A 21,696-nucleotide genomic window follows, 5' to 3' on the forward strand; every position below is an offset into this window, starting at 1 on the left:
GATAGACACAATTTGGTCAATTACTAACATTTTCATAATTTAATTTTAAAAATACAGTTTCATAATTTTAATGCAATATTTATTGTTATTTATGTATTGTATTTATATATTATGTATTTTATTTTAATTTTATTATTTAAATATATACTCTATTTTTAAATTGTTTTTCTCATTATAAACGGTAATCAGACGTTAAAATTGTAACCTGATTCGATATCAAAATCATGTATTTTTAAATTCAAGTAAAAAATTACAGTTCATTAAAAACCATAAAATTTTGAAATCACAAGACAATAAGCTTCATTTTCCAGTTTATAATTGGACAAGAGATATTAGAGAATGAAGTAAGAAGTTTGAAGCAATTGAATTCCAGTGGATCAACTGAAGATCAAAAAAGGCCGCAGATAAGCTGGCAACTTCAAATCCAAACCGAGATTCATTTTTATTTCATTACTATGTACCAAACAACATAACAAGTCTTCTTCAAGAATATTATGTACTATCCCATTTAAATTAATGAAATAAGTTGATATAAAAAAAATTCATATCTTTCTAATATCTGTCTAAATAAATAGGTTTTCGTCGTATTTTATATTATTTAATTTAATTTTTTTCTATTTTCATATCATTTTAGATTCTAACAATGATATAAAACTATATCAAAATAATTTATAGTTATACTTATATATATAGTTACTTAATTTAAAATGAAATTAAAATTTTAAATCCGGTTAGATCCGTTTGATCATTGATCAGAGTATAATAATTATAATAAGCTGTTTGATCTGTACTTGATCAGCATGATCTGCTTTGAGCTTGAACTGAACTGCTTTTACCATTTGAACTCTAAGAGTACAAAGAGTACAAGGGTTGTTTTAAAATTAGTCTCTAATTAAACAATTGAACTGATTAGAGTCTCAGTCCACGGAGCTTACACGATACAATCGATTTCGGATGCTTCGTCTTCTTCGTTGAATTCACAATGCTAGATATGGATCTCCGTCTTCTTCTACCATCTCTCATTCCCTCATCGCAATCCGTAAGCTATCTCTTTGTACCTTTTTGATTCAACGTCGCATTGATCAATTCGTATTTAGGTTTACGTGCTGGTGTTTTACTTCGTTTACTTGGCCGTCGCTGGAGAAATCCTCCCCGGAAAATTAATCAGCGGCTCGTTTTATCAGATGGCTCACAGCTTCGTTACCGATGCAATGGTTATTTCATCTTTTTCTACTCTTGAAGCTTTTCCTGAGAGATTATCTGAGCTCAAAAGATTATTTTCAGGTCTATTCGACATTGTTGATTGCTATATAGGGAATCTCTGCAAAAACTCGGCAGTGTATCACCTCTTGTAAGTCTTTATACACATTATCTGATCATCATCAAGAAGAAGAGATGCACTTTGTGTTTCTATGAATCCGAATGATATAGTTTTCTTTTGATTAGGTTGTTGCTGATTGAGGACTTGAGCTACTCTCTGCTTAATTTGATCTTCTGTGTTTTGGTAAAGATTGTTTCATCCTTATTGTGGTTTTTCGTTTGGATCTTGTTCCTGTTACCTCAGTATATCAGATTTGTGCCTCTTAGTTTGTTGATTTGCTTTTTGATATTCTCAGGTGACATTTGTGTTATATATTACTACTGGGCGCAGTTCCTCGGATAAGAGTTCTTCTTTAAAGCCTCATGTCTCAGGAAATCTTGTACATGACTGGTACTAACTTATACTATACATGTATACATCTCTCTTTTCTTATCCCACAAACCCTTGTGTTAGATTTTTGTATTTTCTTACTCTAGCAACAGCTAAACTAAGGAACAATCCATAGTCTAGTAAACTATAAAGTATGAAACAACGATTATAAATGTTGAGTTACTCCTCGAAAGACTGAAGATGTCTCTTTGATTTTTTTTTTTCACAGATGAGACATCATTGCAGAGAGGTTGGGCTTCATGCTAGTGTTTGGAGATCTCCTGTGGATTCCTTTCACTTCACTTTTAGCATTCAGGCATGTAACTGCGTGCTTGATAACAAATAGTATATACATAAAATTTCATCTTATGGACAGTGTCTTATTGGCATGTAAACAGTTGTTTTGAATTGATCACTCTGTGACTCAATTGTCTTCATTTTGGTACAGGGATGGTGGCTTTTGCACTACAAAGTAGAACTAACAGTTCCTGCTATAGTAGCCAATTGCTTTGTGTTCTTGATAGGGTAATTTTGTGTCATTGAGTTATCATACATTATTTGAGACTAAACAAAGAAGCCTACATTATTATTTTCCTGGCAGGTAAATGGTTTTTAGAGGGGTTAACAAACAAAAACATATCTCTAAGAACCCTAAAACACCTATATGGGGTAAGCCTCCAGTGTGGAAAGTTGCTTGCTTCAGGCTATTGGTATGGTCTTCTTTTTTTCTCATTATCTAGTTTCTTTGCTTGGTTTTCACCGTCTATGTTCACTATTCATCATATTGTTAGTGGTAAACAATGCAAAGGTTGTTTTAAAAATATTACGGGGGAATCGCAAGCACTGTAGTTACCTTGGCGACTTGATGCTTGCTCCGTCGTTCAGTTTGCCCTGTGGAATAAGTAACTTGTTCTGCTTGAGTTCATCATCTTACAAATACCAAATTCATGTTAGAAACTACTTGCCATGATCAAAACTTTTAAAGTGAAAAAAAAAACTTTTAAAGTGAAGAGTCCCAAACAATGATTTTGGCTAAGATTTAGATGTTGATCTGAAACCTGAGATTATAATTGGTGGTGGCTGAGATTGTCTTATCTTTAAAGACTGCCATTTGAAACTTTCAAAGCTTTCAAATGTATTGTCTGATCATCACGTAGACAAAAATAATCTGGGTTGTTTCTATTATGTTGTTCTTGTCTACTGTCACTCAGCTCACGGGGTTCCATATTTCTACCCGATATACCTTTTGATACTGTTTATGGGTTTGTGAATTGTACATTTCACTAAGCTCTAGGCTTTCATTAAGCTAATTAGCTAAACCACTCGGGTTTATTTATGATTATATATTTAAATTACAAATAAAATTTTATTTGAGTGTTTTTGGCCTTTTTGGTTTGGCTCTTTCCCTACATCTATCCACTTAGAGTATTTTTTTTAGTCAACTCTCTTGTCAATTAAAAAATTGTCAACATGAAGGTACTCCGAAATTGCCGAGCCTTTGAATATTCCCATTGCCTTTTGTCTTCAGTCTTGCGTTTAGGGAATACAAATTTCTTGTCTAATAATCCTTTCTTCATTTATCTCTGCGTTTCAGATGGCGTCTTCTTCTTCTTCTTCTCGAGCGATCAGTCCACACGATCTCTTCCTCAGCTTCAGAGGAAAAGACGTCCGCAAAAAATTCCGTACCCACTTTTTCAAGGAGCTCGAACGCAAGATAATCCCCTTCAAGGACGAGGAGATGAAAAAAGGCCAATCTATTTCACCTGAGCTTATCAAGGCCATAGAAGGATCCAGGATCTCTGTTGTAGTGCTTTCCCACAACTTTGCAAATTCAAGCTGGTGCTTGGATGAATTGGTGGAGATCATGAGGTGCAGAGTTGAACTAGGCCTCATCGTGATACCTATTTTCTACGAAGTGAATCCTTCTCATGTCAGAAAACAATCCGGCGACTTCGGAGAGATCTTCGAAGAGACTTGCAAAGGCAGAACGGAGGAAGATAAACTTCGCAGCAATCATAGCCGGGGAGGATTCCAGCACTTGGTACTTGCCTAATTTTTATTCTCTTGCTGTCTTTTCAAGATCCCTTAGTATCTAGTTTTGTGTGTTGTAATAATTGTGTTATCAATCTTTGCTAGGTCTGACGAAGCAAAGATGATTGAGAAAATTGTCAACGATGTTTCTAACAAACTGATTTCCACATCATCCACTGATTTTGCTGACTTTGTTGGAATTGAGGATCACATCAAAAACATGAATTCGTTGTTGGATTTGGAGTCAGAGGAAGTGATAATGGTAGGGGTTTGGGGTCCATCTGGAGTTGGTAAGACTACCATCGCTCAATACATTTTATTTAAGCATGTCCATCTCTGGTAATTGTTAAAATTTATGGTTTTCAGGGTACTCCAAGTGTTTTGGGCATATTTTTGAACTTATCTGAAATCAAGGATACATTTAACATTAGTAAAAAAGCATTCAGGAAGATGAGAAACCTTCGGTTTCTAAGCATCTACGGGGTCTTACGGGAGGATGTACAAGTTATACTGCCTTTACAAGATGGTAAAGAACATATGTGGCGCCAACTTAGATTACTGGAATGGTGGGGTTGCTCAATGAGATGTATGCCTTCTAACTTTCGTCCGGAAAATCTCATTGAACTTAGAATGCCAGATAGTCACCTTGAGACATTGTGGGATGGAGCTCAGGTAAGGTATCTGGTCTTATTGAAAACAATACATTATATATGTTCATTGTGCTTTATAATATATTGGAGAAATAGTTGTTAAAGTTTGGTAAAGCAAACAAAACTTTTAAATGCTATCTTTCTGGAAAAAAACATATTTTATGTTGACCTGCAAACTTTCTTTACGACATGTTTGTTTGTTTGTTTGGCATATTGTAAGTTAACCTTGACTTTTTATTGTGCTGTGATCAGCTGCTTAGAAGCCTCAAGAAGATGGATCTGCGGAGATCTAAAAAGCTGAAAGAAATCCCAGATCTTTCAAAGGCCACAAATCTCGAGGAATTGTATCTTGAAGATTGCTGGAGTCTGGTGATGATTCCTCCCTCTTTTGAGAATCTCAACAGACTCAGGAAACTAGACATGAAAAGATGCAAAAATCTTCGAATTCTTCCAGAGAACATCCACTTGGAATCCCTTCATTCCCTCAATTTCAGTGGATGCTCAAAGTTGACAAGTTTTCCTCAGATTTCAAGGAATGTTTCTCATCTCTTTCTAGATGAAACAAAGATTGTAGAAGTTCCTAGGAGGATAAAAGATATCTCCGGGCTCAATTTTATTTTGATTACTGGTTGCAGAAACTTAAGATATATATCTCCAATCATTTCAAAAATGAAACATCTTGAGGTGATGTTCTTTTCAAACAGTGATGCTTTAGTTGAAGCAAGTTGGTTCCAAGTGCAGTGGCAACGACAACAAACAACCTTCACACTGACTTACCAGATTCTTCTCCCTCGGGCAATTGGCTGTACGATGTCTTCTTAAGCTTTCGTGGAAAAGATGTTCGCAAAGGTTTTCTGAGCCACATGATCATGAAATTCAAAAGCAAAGGAATCAATAAATATATGGATGATGACATCACTATGAGCCTGTCCGCTGTGTTTGAACACGGGATAAGAAAATCAAGAATCGCTATAGTCGTGCTTTCAGAAAATTACGCGTCTTCGAGATGGTGCTTGGATGAGTTGGTAGAGATCATTAGGTGCAGCAAAGAGATTGGTCAAAAAGTGATCCCCATTTATTATGGTGTGGATCCTGTTCATATCAGGAGGCAGATCCAAGACACATTCGACAAGAGGAATACAGTGGACCAGCAGCAAAAATGGTTACAAGCTCTTACTGTACTAAACCAACTTCACGGATATCACATCAACAACTCGTAAGTTAATGAACTATTTACAACTTGCTTTGACTTTAAAAATTCTATAGTTAAATATCTTCACGGATGTTCATTTCTTCATAGTATTTACTCCATTTTTGTTGTGTGATCATCTTTCTTCCTTTCAGGATTTCCGAAGCAGAGATGATTGGAAAAATAACTGTTGATATATTGTTTGCACTAACTATTAGACCAGAAATGGTTCCCGTGATTCCAGGCCAGGAAACTGAGAAATCGTTAACACTGCAGTACAATGGTCTAAATGGGAATGAGAAAATGTTGTTTGAAGACAGTGAACTGGATGTTGTAGGTGGTCTCAAGATTCTATATGAAAAGTCCCTGATACAGATATCGGAAGAGAGAGTTATAAGTATGAACCATGTGAAGCAAAAGATAGGCAGAGATCTAGTTCTTGGACCATTCACTGGCCAGTCTGCATATCGTCAGTTCCTGGAGGATAGTAGCGAGGGTTTCAACGTACTTATTGATCAAACTGTAAGTTCTTTTTTTTTTTGTATTAGCATCAGTATATGTGTGTTTTAAGCTACTACTGATTTGTCCCTCTTAAAATATTCTTTCAGGGTACTGAAAATGTGTTTGGCATCTCGTTTAAAATATCAGAAATGGAAGATAGATTGGGAAGAGATGAAAGATTGAAAGGAATGAAAAAGCTGCAGTTTAAGAGAGAGTACAAGGAGAGATTGTACGGTAAAGAAGTCAGAGTTCATTTAGTTAAAGGCCTCCACTCATTGTGGGAACGCCTTAGTAATATTTGATGGGTAAGAAGAGTATTCACTCAATAAGATGCTATTATCGGCTTATGTCCATTTAGGGATAGGATTTTATTGATTATATGTAAAACTTTTACTGTCAAGTTTAATATTGTTTTTTTCTGCAACCACTTATCTATACTCTTTTCATGTTGAATCACAGACATTTTGGCCTACATTGTATGTGCCGGTGTCGTCTGTCATCTGAAGAAGCAGAGAGGTGTTGCTCTGTTTGTCGACAAAGGCAGAGTAGTAGGCCTCTAACAGATGTTGCATCAGAAGTCAAAGTGGATGGAAATGCTTTTTTTTTTTTTTTTTTGGTCAACGAAAATTGCATTACTAAAAAGGATCAGCCTGCCCATTCTCAGCCCTTGGAAGATAGAAAAAGTCTAGATCGACAAACAGAGAAAAGAAAGCTTCGATATCTGAACTTGGTCTTCATTCCTCGCCAACTCCAACAATGTATTGTGATAATACCGGAAGTATTTCTTTTTTTTTTATATAAAGAATACCGGAAGTATTTCATTGATAAGACTTAGGGGAATTATACAAGGGCCAACTTAGAGGACCACACCACGAAGTTGTTCTTGGAAACACAGAAGTTGTTCTTGGATTCTATTAAGTTCCTCCACATTTCCTCAATAAACAAAACAAAAAAACATGTTTGGTTTTTTGTTAGAGACATCATCTATTGTATTCCCCTAAAAAGAGAAAACTTTAGGCGAAAGTGGAAACAATTGCCCTTGCCTAAGTTAGATTTGCAGACTGATCAGAAACGTGGTGTGACTGATGTCATACCTACAAGTCAGAGAAATATTGACACTTAACCTGATTATGTAAAAAAAAAAAGAGTACTGCGTAGTTTTTCTTTATTTGACGGAAAAAACGAAACTGGGGAAAAATTCTGAGGTTTTGTTCGAGATGTTGTGACCTTACCGTTTGGGGGAATTTCGTTTTCTTTCATGAACTCGATGTAATGTTTTCTTTCGAGAGTTCCACGGCTCTCAAAACATTTATCTTCTGGATTTGATATAAGAAAGCACACCCTATAAATATATATATATATATATATATGTATAAACAAGAGAAAAGGACAAAAATAGCACTAAATGAAGTTTTTGTTCTCAAACTAGCACTCAAGATCAAAAGTGACAAAAATAGCATTTAATGTTTTATCAAAAGTCACAAACTTAGGGTTTGGAGTTAAAGGGTGGGGTTTAGGATTTACGGTTTAGGGTTTAGGGTTTAGGGTTTAGGGTTTAGAGTTTAGGGTTGAGAAATGAGGTTTTGGGGATAAGATTTCAAATTTTGAAAAATAAAAAAATTAAAATTTTCAAAGGATAAACTTAGAAATGTGCTATTTTGGTCATTTTAGTTTTGGAATGCTATTTTTGTGATATAAACTTAGAAATGTGCTATTTTGGAGATTTGCCCTATAAACAATGTTCTTCAAATGAAAAGAAAAAAAGAAACTGAATATATAGCCTGTGTCAAAGAAGAAAACAGCGTGTTCAAAGCAAAAGCAAACGACTCATGCCATTCCAGCTAAGAGTGTCATTAAGCCGAATTAAGTACTTAAACAGTAGAAGGATTCGTAAGATTCGCATGGAAATGTAAGCTCATCGACACACTCAATCTTTCCCCAAATTAATCTCACGTCCATTGCTACTTCTTTCCAAAGAAATCTTAGCATACCAAATCTTGTTTTTCGGTTGGATATCAGAATATACCCACATAACCATAAGCTTCCCACCATAGTCCTCCACTGCAAACTCACTTGCACTTCTTAAACAACAGTCATCTAGTAATCTTCGCAAACCCTTGATTTCTCTCCATTCTCTACCCTCATGATCCTCAGAGTCACACCAGATTAAGTCTCCATAGTAAGTGCAACAGTATAATACATCCTTTATCCAAATTGTAGCCCCTTCTAGTTCTATGGAATCTGACTGCCCTCTTAAAAGTTTCCATGTACCATATTTCGGCTCGTACGTGTACTCCCTTTCATTTATCACTACGAAAAACTTTTCGTCTATCACATTAACTAAATCATAATTATTTTCTGTTAAAAGAATGCGTAACTCAGCACCAGGCCCCGGCAAGACTGTCCAAGACTGAGTCTTCGTATCAAACACCTCAAACAGTCTAGCAGAGTACTCGTCAATCTTACAACCTCCCATCACATATATTTTACCATGGTCAGTAAAAACGCATGGATCCTCCCGAGCCGCGGTCATGTTAGGACCGTTACGCCAAGTATGACTTCGACAATCAAGGATCCATACAGAGGAAGAAGGCTCCTCGCGGGGTCCACCGATTGAGTAGATTTCCGGACCAACCGTTACGGTGGACTGACTTGTTATGCGAGGAGAATGGATGGGTGTCGGAACAACCGAGTTTCCAGTTGGATCCTTCTTAAACCTAATCTTTCCTCTCTGTTTGGTTAGGGTTTGATTATTAGGTTTAGCCCAAACACTAAACCAGCTCGGATATGGTTGATTGTGTAACTGTAGGCAGACATATACGCAAGTTTCTTCGGTTCCGATTTGAGATCGCGTCTTATAGATTTGCATAGAAGATAAGAGAGAGCGGAAGCTCTTTGAGACGAGAGAAAGCCAAGGATAGTTCCACCTCGAAACACGGGCAAGAATGTTTTCTGTGATTTCATCCGGAAGTGAAGAAAACAATGACAGTGGCTGGCAAATCTTTTCCTTCTTTGGTTCAACTTCTTCGAAGGTCATGATCATGGTCAATTGCTGTGGAGAAAAAATAGGATAAATTTTAGGGTTTATTAAATCACGATTAGGTCTGTAGAAAATCTAACGCCTATTTAGTGTTTGGTATCCAAATAGGAAAACTCTATAAATTAATAATTTTAATAATAAATTAGAAAAATTTCCTTTTTCGAATTTATATATTTTAAATTACTTTATAGGAAACTATATTTTACATATACAAATTTTATGTTATTTTTATTCGACTATTCGATGTATAGAATATATATACCGTAAAAGTAAATTAAGTCTTAGATTTAAAATAGTAAAATGACACCAATATATTTAAAAAAATTAAAATTAAATTTAATGTGAATAAAAAAATAAATTATCCTCTTTTTTTATTTTTTATAAATTTTATATACATTAATTATTTGTAAAAAATAGTTTAATCCACGAAGAATTGAGTGAAATAGGACGAGTTGCTGTAAAGATCAATTTACCCGCATCATCATAGAGGCCCACTATTTTATTTCGGATTCGCCGTCCCGGGCGCCTTCACTCCGACCTGCTCGCAGAAACACGTCCCTGGATTCGTCTCCAAGGCCGGAGAGCTCAGATCCAAAGGCGTGGACGTCATCGCGTGCGTCTCCGTGAACGACGCGTTCGTGATGGAGGCGTGGAGGAAGGACCTCGGGATCGAGGACGAGGTGATGCTGCTGTCCGATGGGAACGGAGAGTTCACGGGGAAGCTCGGCGTGGAGTTGGATTTGAGGGATAAGCCTGTGGGGCTCGGAGTTAGGTCGAGGAGGTACGCGATTCTGGCGGAGGATGGTGTGGTGAAGGTGCTGAATCTTGAGGAAGGAGGCGCTTTCACTAACAGTGGTGCTGAGGATATGCTTAAAGCTCTTTGATTCCGTTTTGTCTTAAGACTTTTGTTCTCTTTGTGTTGAATTTTCTTCTGTCTTTTAATTTTCTTGAAGCTTTCAGATTCTGTGTATCATCGGATCTGTAATGGAATAAAACATCGGAGTCGTTTTTGTTTGTCGGAATATGTCTGTTTCGAATTGTTGACTACTTTGGGTTACTCTTTTTATGAGTGTTTGACATTTTGTTAATTGATTGATAAGTGCCATTTCAGTCAGATACCGAGATTCCCACTACGTCTTTTGTATACACCAAAACTTTGCGTGACTTTCTCTGAACATGTACAGTTCAGCTTGTTTTATGCAAACACCTAGGGCCTGTGCACATTAGAGAGACCCAAAAGTCATTGACTTTCGGAAATGACGTTAGGTTGTTGGGTAGCCGATACATACTTGGTATAATTGCTTCCTTAGAAATCAGCTATGCATATCTCATATTCATTTCTTTAAATCAGATGCTGCATCATATTCTGAATCGAAATTCTCAATTCTAATTATAATCAAACTAGTAATCAATAGAGAGCATACAAAACTCTTCAAAAAAATTATAACGTATCAACAACACACATTCCCCCATATAGTAATTTGAGAGGATACAGAAATAAAAGTAAACACAATCGCTTGTGTTTACTTTGCAACCAAAGTTTCACTACAAAATCACCTGCTAGCTCTGTGTATGTTAGGTATCGTGATGCACGTAAAATCGCATGGTAGGGGTTAAGAGCACCGTTATCGCAGGCTCTTAAGGCCCGTATTTAGTGTTTTCAGATTAAAAAAAAAAATTTGGCTAATCAGAGAGGAGACGTCGCTTAATTAAGGCACACAAGAGACGGGATCTTGTGGACACGTGTCATTATCTCACCCCTCTCTCTCTCGAGACCAAAGCATCCTCTCTCTTTCTCTCGTGTCTCCGCGACGACTCGACTCCATCAACCGGCGACTCCATCAACCGGCGACTCCGACGATGACCTCTCCGCGACGACTCCGACTCAGAGACTCATTCTCGTCAACCTCACGTCTTCCTCCGCCGCGGCGTCTTCTTCGCACACAAGTTAGGTTTATGTTTTGAGAAAAAGTAATAAAGCTTTCACCTTTGAGAATTTGGTTCTTGACCCTTGTGGGAGCTTGCTTAATTGAAGTTGTTGGTGTGGTGGTTATTGAAGTCCTTCACTTTCTTCATTTGTTGAGTCTGATACTCTCGGTTTGATAAATAATAATCAATGATCTACTGATTTTGGGAATTTGGGAATTTATCAAAACCATTTCTTTTGCTTTGAAATTGATCTTTAGTAAGTAAGGATCCTCTAGTTTTCCAAGTGGGTTCATTTCAAGGTCTTTTGGTGTGATGTTTGTTTCTCACTAAAAAGTCTGATCCTTGCATGTTGGTCTTTGTTTATCACCAAATCACGTGTTACAACTTCTTTTGTGCTTAGTTATTTATTCTCAGACAAGATTCAGAACAGTGGTCCCATATTTTTGTTTGATTGATTTAGTTGACATGTTTGGCTTTTTCATAAGGTATAAAAAGATTTGTTTTGGAGTGTTAAAGATCTCGTATGAATGCTGGATATGGAAAGATTTGGTGAGCTTAAGAGGCATAGAGACGAGATGATGGGTCACTTTGGTGGTTATCTGAATGATTTTCAAGAGTTTGAGCCTGTGGTAAGGCCGCCAACGATGGAATCAAACTATCCTTTGCTGGAGATTGAAGAGGTTGTGGCTGCTGGTGATGATGAAGCTGGTTCTAGCTCGTTCCGTGGGGTTAGTCATCCTCCAGAGAAGCCAAGCATAGCTGAGGAGCCTGCAACATCTCTGTCTCCGTTCTCTACGGCTCGTGCAAAACACTACAAGAAAACACATACTTAGCGAGGAAATTTAACGAGGAAAAACAATCCTCGTAAATTTACGTCGATTTTACGAGGAACTTACGTGGAAAACTAAAGTCATCGTTATTTCCTCGTAACGTAACGACAAAAGTGTTTCGTCGTAAAGTGGATGTAATTTAACGAGGATTTTACGACGAAAAACAATTTCCTCGTAAATACGATGTAAACTTTGCGTGTTATTTACGAGGAAATAGTTTACGTGTATTTAGCGAGGAATATATGAATCCACCAAGTTAGCTTCCTTCCATACCCTCGGATGAGAGATTCAGGTATAAATTGGTTAGCAGTGATCAAAGTTACACCTCGAGGATGAATCATCAGTGGAGAAGAACCACTATTGCAAGAAGAACAGATAAATGAAGTCGAGGAACCTGAACAAGAAATTGATGACATCCTTCTCATTGATCCGCATAATCACGAGTACGAAGATCTTACCGATGATGCCACAGACGAAGCTGTTGAAGACGAGTTTAATGAAAATGATGATGTTTCTAGTGATGACGAGAATGTCGATGTATCCGATTGATGTATTTGTTTTATGAATAAGATGAGGGAGTTTGTTTTATGAATAAGATAATGTGGGGTTTGTTTTATGAATAAGGTAATGTGGGAGTTTGTTTTATGAATAAGCAAATGTGGGAATTGTGGTTTGGAATAGAAATAAAGATGGGGTTTGGAATATATGAAGTAGAAAATAAGGAATATGGGGTTTGGGGTTTCGGATTCTAGAGATTTAAACATAACACTCGTTAATTCCACGTAAGCCAACGAGGAAATAACGACGAAATATTAAAATAAAGAACGCATGCTCGTTAATTCCACGTAAGCACAAATCGTCGTAAAGACCACGTATAAGAAATCGTCGTAAATTCCACGTAGGCAGAAATCGTCGTAAAGACCACGTATAAGAAATCGTCGTAAATTCCACGTAGGCAGAAATCGTCGTAAATACCTCGTAAGCCAACGAGGAAATAACGACGAAATTAAAAAATAAAGATGGAGTTTGGAATATATGAAAATAAGGAATATGGAGTTTGGGGTTTGGAATATGGGGTTTGGGGTTTCGGGTTTGGGGTTTAGAGGTTTCGGGGTTTGAGGTTTGGGGTTTGGGGTTTCAGGTTTGGGGTTTGGGGTTTGGGGTTTGGGGTTTGGGGTTTGGAGGTTTCGGGGTTTGAGGTTTGGGGTTTGGGGTTTCAGGTTTGGGGTTTGGGGTTTGGGGTTTGAGGTTTGGGGTTTGGGGTTTGGGGTTTGGAGGTTTCGGATTTTAGGGATTTAAACATAATACTCGTTAATTCCACGTAAGCACAAATCGTCGTAAAGACCACGTATAAGAAATCGTCGTAAATTCCACGTAGGCAGAAATCGTCGTAAAGATCCCGTATAAGAAATCGTCGTAAATTCCACGTAGGCAGAAATCGTCGTAAATACCTCGTAAGCCAACGAGGAAATAACGACGAAATTTAAAAATAAAGATGGAGTTTGGAATATATGAAAATAAGGAATATGGAGTTTGGGGTTTGGAATATGGGGTTTCGGGTTTCGGGTTTAGAGGTTTCGGGGTTTGAGGTTTGGGGTTTCAGGTTTGGGGTTTGGGGTTTGGGGTTTGGGGTTTGGGGTTTGGGGTTTGGAGGTTTTGGGGTTTGAGGTTTGGGGTTTGGGGTTTCAGGTTTGGGGTTTGGGGTTTGGGGTTTGGAGGTTTCGGATTTTAGGGATTTAAACATAATACTCGTTAATTCCACGTAAGCACAAATCGTCGTAAAGACCAGGTATAAGAAATCGTCGTAAATTCCACGTAGGCAGATCCAAAGGCGTGGACGTCATCGCGTGCGTCTCCGTGAACGACGCGTTCGTGATGGAGGCGTGGAGGAAGGACCTCGGGATCGAGGACGAGGTGATGCTGCTGTCCGATGGGAACGGAGAGTTCACGGGGAAGCTCGGCGTGGAGTTGGATTTGAGGGATAAGCCTGTGGGGCTCGGAGTTAGGTCGAGGAGGTACGCGATTCTGGCGGAGGATGGTGTGGTGAAGGTGCTGAATCTTGAGGAAGGAGGCGCTTTCACTAACAGTGGTGCTGAGGATATGCTTAAAGCTCTTTGATTCCGTTTTGTCTTAAGACTTTTGTTCTCTTTGTGTTGAATTTTCTTCTGTCTTTTAATTTTCTTGAAGCTTTCAGATTCTGTGTATCATCGGATCTGTAATGGAATAAAACATCGGAGTCGTTTTTGTTTGTCGGAATATGTCTGTTTCGAATTGTTGACTACTTTGGGTTACTCTTTTTATGAGTGTTTGACATTTTGTTAATTGATTGAGAAGTGCCATTTCAGTCAGATACCGAGATTCCCACTACGTCTTTTGTATACACCAAAACTTTGCGTGACTTTCTCTGAACATGTACAGTTCAGCTTGTTTTATGCAAACACCTAGGGCCTGTGCACATTAGAGAGACCCAAAAGTCATTGACTTTCGGAAATGACGTTAGGTTGTTGGTAGCCGATACATACTTGGTATAATTGCTTCCTTAGAAATCAGCGATGCATATCTCATATTCATTTCTTTAAATCAGATGCATCATCATATTCTGAATCGAAATTCTCAATTCTAATTATAATCAAACTAGTAATCAATAGAGAGCATACAAAACTCTTAAAAAACATTATAACGTATCAACAATACACATTCCCCCATATAGTAATTTGAGAGGATACAGAAATAAAAGTAAACACAATCGCTTGTGTTTACTTTGCAACCAAAGTTTCACTACAAAATCACCTGCTAGCTCTGTGTATGTTAGGTATCGTGATGCACGTAAAATCGCATGGTAAGGGGTTAAGAGCCCGTTATCGCGGGCTCTTAAGGCCCGTATTTAGTGTTTTCAGATTAAAAAAAAAAATTGGCTAATTAGAGAGGAGACGTAGCTTAAGGCACACAAGAGACGGGATCTTGTGGACACGTGTCATTATCTCACCCCTCTCTCTCTCGACCAAAGCATCCTCTCTCGTTCTCTCGTGTCTCCGCGACGACTCGACTCCATCAACCGGCGACTCCGACGATGACCTCTCCGCGACGACTCCGACTCAGAGACTCATTCTCGTCAACCTCACGTCTTCCTCCGCCGCGGCGTCTTCTTCGCACACAAGTTAGGTTTATGTTTTGAGAAAAAGTAATAAAGCTTTCACCTTTGAGAATTTGGTTCTTGACCCTTGTGGGAGCTTGCTTAATTGAAGTTGTTGGTGTGGTGGTTATTGAAGTCCTTCACTTTCTTCATTTGTTGAGTCTGATACTCTCGGTTTGATAATAATCAATGATCTACTGATTTTGGGAATTTATCAAAACCATTTCTTTTGCTTTGAAATTGATCTTTAGTAAGTAAGGATCCTCTAGTTTTCCAAGTGGGTTCATTTCAAGGTCTTTTGGTGTGATGTTTGTTTCTCACTAAAAAGTCTGATCCTTGCATGTTGGTCTTTGTTTATCACCAAATCACGTGTTACAACTTCTATTGTGCTTAGTTATTTATTCTCAGACAAGATTCAGAACAGTGGTCCCATATTTTTGTTTGATTGATTTAGTTGACATGTTTGGCTTTTTCATAAGGTATAAAAAGATTTGTTTTGGAGTGTTAAAGATCTCGTATGAATGCTGGATATGGAAAGAGTTGGTGAGCTTAAGAGGCATAGAGACGAGATGATGGGTCACTTTGGTGGTTATCTGAATGATTTTCAAGAGTTTGAGCCTGTGGTAAGGCCGCCAACGATGGAATCAAACTATCCTTTGCTGGAGATTGAAGAGGTTGTGGCTGCTGGTGATGATGAAGCTGGTTCTAGCTCGTTCCGTGGGGTTAGTCATCCTCCAGAGAAGCCAAGCATAGCTGAGGAGCCTGCAACATCTCTGTCTCCGTTCTCTACGGCTCGTGCAAAATCTCTACAGAGCCAGAGACAAGGAGTTCCAAAGAGTTTTTGTAGACACAGCCGGAAATTCGTGCAGCTACGTACCTAGTCTAGCTCATCCTCATGGAACCTCCAAGCAAGACACAACCCGCATACGATATAGGAAAAATAGATTTAACTAGGTGCATGGTGTTTTGCTCTTCTTATGTTTTTTTTTTTTTTTGAACTTCTCACTTTTTTTTAATTTCAACCCCCTTCATACTTTTTTTAAGATAAAAATGTTATAAGAATTTAATAAATAAATTTGAAATTTAATACAATAATGTTTAAATTTTTTTTTTTTTAAGAATCCTTAAATAAGAAACTTACAATGGACCACACAAATATATCCGTCACTTAACTAATTCTTTTTAACCCACTTTTCCAACTAAAAATTATTAAAAAAGATTAAGAACCCTCTACGTGGAATAAAAATGTTCTAACAGTCACTAAATAAAAGCAGGGGTACATTTGCAGTAAATTTGAAATATGTGGATTTAAAAGAAAAAAGAAGGAGCGAACTACGACTTTTGTTTCTTTTCTTTTAATAACGAAAGATTCGACAGTCAATCTCAATCGCATAAAGTTAAATCAAACCAAACCTCACATAAACACACCTTTCATCTCTCCGCTCGCCGTCGATCATCTGAGATCTCTCCACTCACCAAAGATGCATTCGAGCCATCTCCTTCTCGAGGAGCCGATCAGGATGGCTTCTATCCTCGAGCCATCCAAATCTGTAAACGATCCACTGATTTTCTTAGTTTTGATTTCGCTCGTAAGAGTATCTCTAATCTCTCGTTTGATGTATCTTCCTCAGAGCTTCTTTCCGGCGCTAACTAAGATCGTCGGGACTCTCGGTCCCAAATCCAGATCCGTTGAGACTCTCTCCGGCTGTCTCAAATCCGGCATGTCAGTGGCTCGATTCGATTTCTCCTGGGGAGACGCTGAGTACCACCAAGAGACGCTTGATAATCTCAAAATTGCTGTCAAGAGCACTAAGAAGCTTTGTGCTGTATGTTTCTCTCTCTCTCTTATGCTGAATCATTTGATTTTGATCTTTGCATATGCTTTTAGTTGAGAGGTGTTTCTTGTTTGTTTGGTTTGATTAGGTTATGCTTGATACAGTGGGACCTGAGCTTCAAGTGATCAACAAGTCTGAGAAAGCTATCACTCTTAAAGCTGATGGACTTGTTACTTTGACTCCTAACCAAGACCAAGAAGCCTCTTCTGAAGTCCTTCCCATTAACTTCGATGGCCTTGCCAAGGTTCCTTCTTTGTGAAATGTGATGATATTAATATATCTAATCAATGATTTAGTGTTTGATGGGAGTTACTTGCGTGTTGGTTTTTAGGCAGTGAAGAAAGGAGACACTATCTTTGTTGGGCAATACCTGTTCACTGGTAGTGAAACAACTTCAGTTTGGCTCGAGGTATAATAATAAAAATTATGAAGCTTAGAAATGTGAGGTTCGGTGGTTTATCTATGTTGAAGTTTCTAGACTAACCTACCAAACGGAACCTGCAGGTTGATGAAGTTAAAGGAGATGATGTCATTTGCCTTTCAAGGAATGCTGCTACTCTCGCTGGTTCTATGTTCACCTTGCACGCCTCTCAAGTTCACATCGATATGCCAACTCTCACTGAGAAAGATAAAGAGGTCCATACTTGTTTCTAATCTAGTGATTGCTTTTGTTCCTTTTTCCACAGGCTTTTAGTTCGAGTGTTTTGATCTGGTTGTCATCTAGGTTATAAGCACATGGGGAGTTCAAAACAAAATCGATTTTCTCTCGTTGTCCTATTGTCGCCATGCAGAGGATGTTCGCCAGGTCTCTAGTCTGTACTTTTACTTTACCCTTCAGTTACTTCTTTTCTTTAAACAATAAGAACCAATTGTTGTTTCATAACACAGACCCGTGAGATGCTTAAAAAGTTGGGTGACCTCTCTCAAACACAAATATTTGCCAAGATTGAGAACGTTGAGGTAAGTATTGACTTTTTTTTTTGCTTTATACTATGTTTCTGTAACTGCAACTTTTCCTGCTGATGATGTTTTATTTAATTTAGGGACTAAACCACTTTGATGAGATTCTACAAGAAGCTGATGGAATTATTCTTTCTCGTGGGAACTTGGGTATTGATCTACCCCCGGAGAAGGTATCTTGGTTTGCTCATTCAAATTGCTTTTTTTTCTTTCTATTTACACTCTTTAGTAATTTAACTTGGTGGGGTTCTTGTTGCAGGTGTTTTTGTTTCAAAAGGCGGCTCTTTACAAGTGCAACATGGCAGGAAAGCCAGCCGTTCTTACCCGTGTTGTTGATAGTATGACTGACAACTTGCGACCAACTCGTGCAGAGGCAACCGATGTTGCTAATGCTGTTTTAGATGGTATGTTTACCTTCTGAATACGCTTCTTTTTTGATGCTTCTAACGTTTTATAGCAAGAGGTAATAGTTTTTTTTTTTTTCCAATTTACTCGTCCTGCAGGAAGTGATGCAATCCTTCTCGGTGCTGAGACCCTTCGCGGGTTGTACCCTGTCGAGACCATATCAACTGTCGGAAGGATCTGTGCTGAGGTAAGCTTTATGACATTTCGTTGCTTTGTGTCTTCATCCGTTTTGCTCTTACATAGTTTTTTTTTTAACATTTCATAGGCAGAGAAGGTTTTCAATCAAGATTTGTACTTCAAGAAGACTGTCAAGTATGTTGGAGAGCCGATGTCTCACCTGGAATCCATTGCTTCCTCAGCTGTAAGTTTGCCTTGTGTTGCGGATGTGTTGGAAAGACATACAAAAATATCAGATCTCTGGTTTTGAGACCATCACAGTTCCTAATCTAGCTTAATTAACACTTGATCAGGTAAGGGCAGCAATCAAGGTTAAGGCATCAGTTATTATATGCTTTACCTCTTCTGGAAGAGCAGCCAGGTTCATATTATTCTTTTTCTTACGTTATTTTTCTGTTTATTTTATTTATAGTTGTCTAATGAACTGTTATTTCTTTGATTTCCGTTCAGGTTGATTGCCAAATACAGGCCAACAATGCCGGTAATTTCTGTAGTCATTCCCCGGGTTAAGACGAATCAGCTGAAATGGAGCTTTAGTGGAGCCTTTGAGGTATGTTTCCCTCTTGATCTCTCAAGTTTAACAACCACAGCGGTGCCATTCTCTGAAAATGTTGCTGGTTTTCAAAGAGGCACGATACATAGCTATTGCTTGTGAGTTTTATCTTACTTACATCTCGTCATCAATCTTGGACACTGTACAAGAAAAGAGACTCCCCTAATGTGTAACGTGTTGTATCAATGGTTGACAGTGATTGTTTTACATTGTAATATTAGAATGCTAGGGAGGTTTCTTTCATACAAATGTTATGCAAGTGATAGTTTTAAGTTTAGTAACCCGTGTGACTCTTTATCAGGCTAGGCAGTCACTTATTGTCAGGGGCCTCTTCCCCATGCTTGCTGACCCTCGTCACCCTGTAAGTCTTGTTTTATCTTCTTTTCTTTTGCATGTTATCTCTTCCTTTCTATTGGATAAACAAACGATCTCAAATGTGTTTCACTTATATTACTCTTTAAGACCAAGATAGTCGCTATGAATTGTGCATAAATTTTGAGAGTTTGATGTTCTAATTGAACCAAGTAGCCAATATCAGAGGCTCAAACAAGTCTTTTAGGAGAGTTTTAGTTCGAACTTTTTTGGTTCAGATTTTAACATATTATGTAAAAATGTTGATGTTGAAGGCGGAATCAACAAGTGCGACGAACGAGTCAGTCCTGAAGGTTGCGTTAGACCACGGGAAGCAAGCAGGAGTGATAAAGTCGCACGACAGAGTAGTGGTGTGTCAGAAAGTTGGTGATGCATCTGTGGTCAAGATCATCGAGCTTGAGGATTGATAATATGGGAGGAAAACAATTGCTACAATCTTTTTACTTCGATCCAGTGCTCTGCAGTGAGTATTCAGGAGATTTGATGTCTCTGATGTTTCCCATTTTTCTTGGCTATTACATTTGGCTGGCTTCAGATTTAAACTACGGTGAAAAAAGTATACAATGTCTAGCAATTATTCAATAAGCTTGTAATCCCTATGTTTTTCTAGGTTACAAAAATATTACGACTCATTAATTTCACGTTAAAGAATTGAAGACCTAAATCTCGTCTGGGTCGTTTTGGGCGGTCCAAAAGATTTGAATTATTGGTTTTTAACCATAATTAGAGTAACTGCGGTAGAAATTAAATCTTTTCACAGATTTTAGAAATTAAATTTCGGTGATTAACCAAAAACCAATAATAATCCAAAGGTTTTTTTTCTATTACCATGGAAATATAAGATCTTTGCTTCATAATCTTGCACACCCAACTACGCCACTAACACTAGTGAAGTTGTTCTTTCCATTAAGTTGTAATTTATCTTTGATCCTATACGTAATTACTGTTTTTCAAAACCCCTCTTACTTCAACGGAAACAAGACCATTCAACACGTATGGTAGCATGCCACTGCCATGCATATAAACTTCCAAACAAGTATACATTATACTATTGTCTTGCATCAATTATTTCGAGTTCTTAATTAATCTATATGGTCGCTTTCGGTTGATATTAATTGGCTTTGCATGCTCAACATCGGGGGACCAACATTTTGTGGTAGGCTGGACATTTAGTCGGGATTTTTTCTTTCTTGTCTAGAAAAAGATAGTCATTCACGCTCCATCATGAGTTCTAATTCATGCTTTTTCATTGACTTGTCTTTGATTCTGTTTCTCGAACTCTCCTATCAGATGATCGTGTCGGAGCGATAACGATGCTTCCAAACTTTACAGCAACTCGTTGTATATTCTTATCAAATCAAACGGTCTCAGTCTTTAGTCTTTACATTTATGATGATCTCGATCTCAATATTAACCACGTGGAGTAAATTGATTCACAAACCAGAAAAAGGACCCTACCTGAAGACATTAATTAATTGAAACTACATTCATGTGTACATGTAAACAACCAAGAGAATACTATCACAAACATTAGAAGTTAAGTGAAAATGTCCTACAAATACTACTCCAACATAGAAGATTGGACGTTGAATGATAACATGGATACTAGTTATATCCTAGCTAGCATGTCAAATATTTGTTTATAAAATCTGGAACATTTAATCGTCTTCTTTGGTTTAAATTATTGATCAACATTTTAAAAAATGTTATTCCCTCCGTTTCAATATATGATGTTATACATTAGTACAGAAAGATTAAGAAATTTACTTTTCTCTAAAAAATGGTTTAAAAAATATAATTTAAAAATCATCCAACCAATTACAGAAATGACTACAACATCTAATTGGTTACACAGTTTTCAATAAAATTAAAAATAATATAAAAATATCAAAACATCATCTATTTTGAAACAACAAAAGTCTTCTAAAACATCATCTATTATGAAACGAAAGGAGTATTATTTTAATCGTAGATAACCTGAAACGAAAGAAATATTATTTTAATCGTAGATAACTTGTGGTCATAAAAAAGGAAAATGGTCAAATGACGAGCATGAATAACAAGTAGCAGTGTGCAATTAATCGAGAGGGAACATACTAGAACAACTGGAAGTCAAATCGTGCAGCTCATGTCTTGTATCAAAGGCTAATGCATTCCACTTGATCCATGCATTCTTTTGATAGACCATTAAAATTAATGGTAAGAACCTTGTAGAAAGAGTTTAGTAATTTTCGCCTATAGATATTTTTTTAGTTCATTTTTAAATCATCTCAAAACATACAAGTAGTTGAAGAAAAAATTTGAACAAAGAAAAAGGCTTAAACTCATACTCAAAAATCAAGCTTTCGACTTCAACTCAAGAAGCCTTTTAAGGAACTTCATCTGCTTTGCCAGACAGAGG

At 37.5% G+C, this 21,696-nt stretch overlaps 5 protein-coding genes and 1 pseudogene across 5 annotated transcripts; 5 read left to right on the top strand and 1 right to left on the bottom strand.

The window, feature by feature from the left end:
* The first annotated feature begins 848 nt into the window (after positions 1 to 848).
* On the top strand, positions 849 to 6,889 carry LOC106363455 (annotated as a pseudogene).
* Positions 1,185 to 2,219, top strand: LOC111209027 (delta(14)-sterol reductase-like). Its single transcript, XM_022708745.1, has 5 exons — positions 1,185 to 1,351; positions 1,447 to 1,504; positions 1,617 to 1,700; positions 1,920 to 2,006; positions 2,139 to 2,219. The coding sequence occupies exons 1-5, from the start codon at positions 1,185 to 1,187 to the stop codon at positions 2,217 to 2,219; spliced, it is 477 nt and encodes a 158-aa protein (XP_022564466.1).
* Positions 6,890 to 7,708: 819 nt separating the features above from the next.
* LOC106363454 (F-box/kelch-repeat protein At5g39560) lies at positions 7,709 to 9,549 on the bottom strand. Its single transcript, XM_013803188.3, has one exon. The coding sequence runs from the start codon at positions 9,102 to 9,104 to the stop codon at positions 7,989 to 7,991; it is 1,116 nt and encodes a 371-aa protein (XP_013658642.3). The 5' UTR covers positions 9,105 to 9,549; the 3' UTR covers positions 7,709 to 7,988.
* Positions 9,345 to 10,115, top strand: LOC125591993 (peroxiredoxin-2E, chloroplastic-like). The gene is made up of 2 exons (XM_048766956.1): positions 9,345 to 9,364; positions 9,565 to 10,115. Exons 1-2 carry the CDS (start codon positions 9,345 to 9,347, stop codon positions 9,983 to 9,985), a joined length of 441 nt encoding a protein of 146 aa, XP_048622913.1. The 3' UTR covers positions 9,986 to 10,115.
* Positions 10,116 to 11,557: 1,442 nt separating this feature from the next.
* Positions 11,558 to 13,978, top strand: LOC106363452 (peroxiredoxin-2E, chloroplastic-like). The gene is made up of 2 exons (XM_048766957.1): positions 11,558 to 11,831; positions 13,680 to 13,978. Exons 1-2 carry the CDS (start codon positions 11,558 to 11,560, stop codon positions 13,976 to 13,978), a joined length of 573 nt encoding a protein of 190 aa, XP_048622914.1.
* A 2,303-nt stretch (positions 13,979 to 16,281) lies between these two features.
* LOC106367797 (pyruvate kinase 1, cytosolic) lies at positions 16,282 to 19,959 on the top strand. The gene is made up of 15 exons (XM_013807651.2): positions 16,282 to 16,543; positions 16,625 to 16,819; positions 16,917 to 17,072; positions 17,160 to 17,237; positions 17,333 to 17,464; positions 17,553 to 17,633; positions 17,717 to 17,788; positions 17,872 to 17,961; positions 18,048 to 18,192; positions 18,292 to 18,380; positions 18,459 to 18,554; positions 18,664 to 18,731; positions 18,821 to 18,920; positions 19,225 to 19,284; positions 19,550 to 19,959. The coding sequence occupies exons 1-15, from the start codon at positions 16,475 to 16,477 to the stop codon at positions 19,700 to 19,702; spliced, it is 1,584 nt and encodes a 527-aa protein (XP_013663105.1). The 5' UTR covers positions 16,282 to 16,474; the 3' UTR covers positions 19,703 to 19,959.
* Positions 19,960 to 21,696: the final 1,737 nt, after the last annotated feature.

The sequence above is a fragment of the Brassica napus genome, chromosome C8 (assembly GCF_020379485.1).
Source record: "Brassica napus cultivar Da-Ae chromosome C8, Da-Ae, whole genome shotgun sequence".
Taxonomy (NCBI): Eukaryota; Viridiplantae; Streptophyta; class Magnoliopsida; order Brassicales; family Brassicaceae; genus Brassica; species Brassica napus.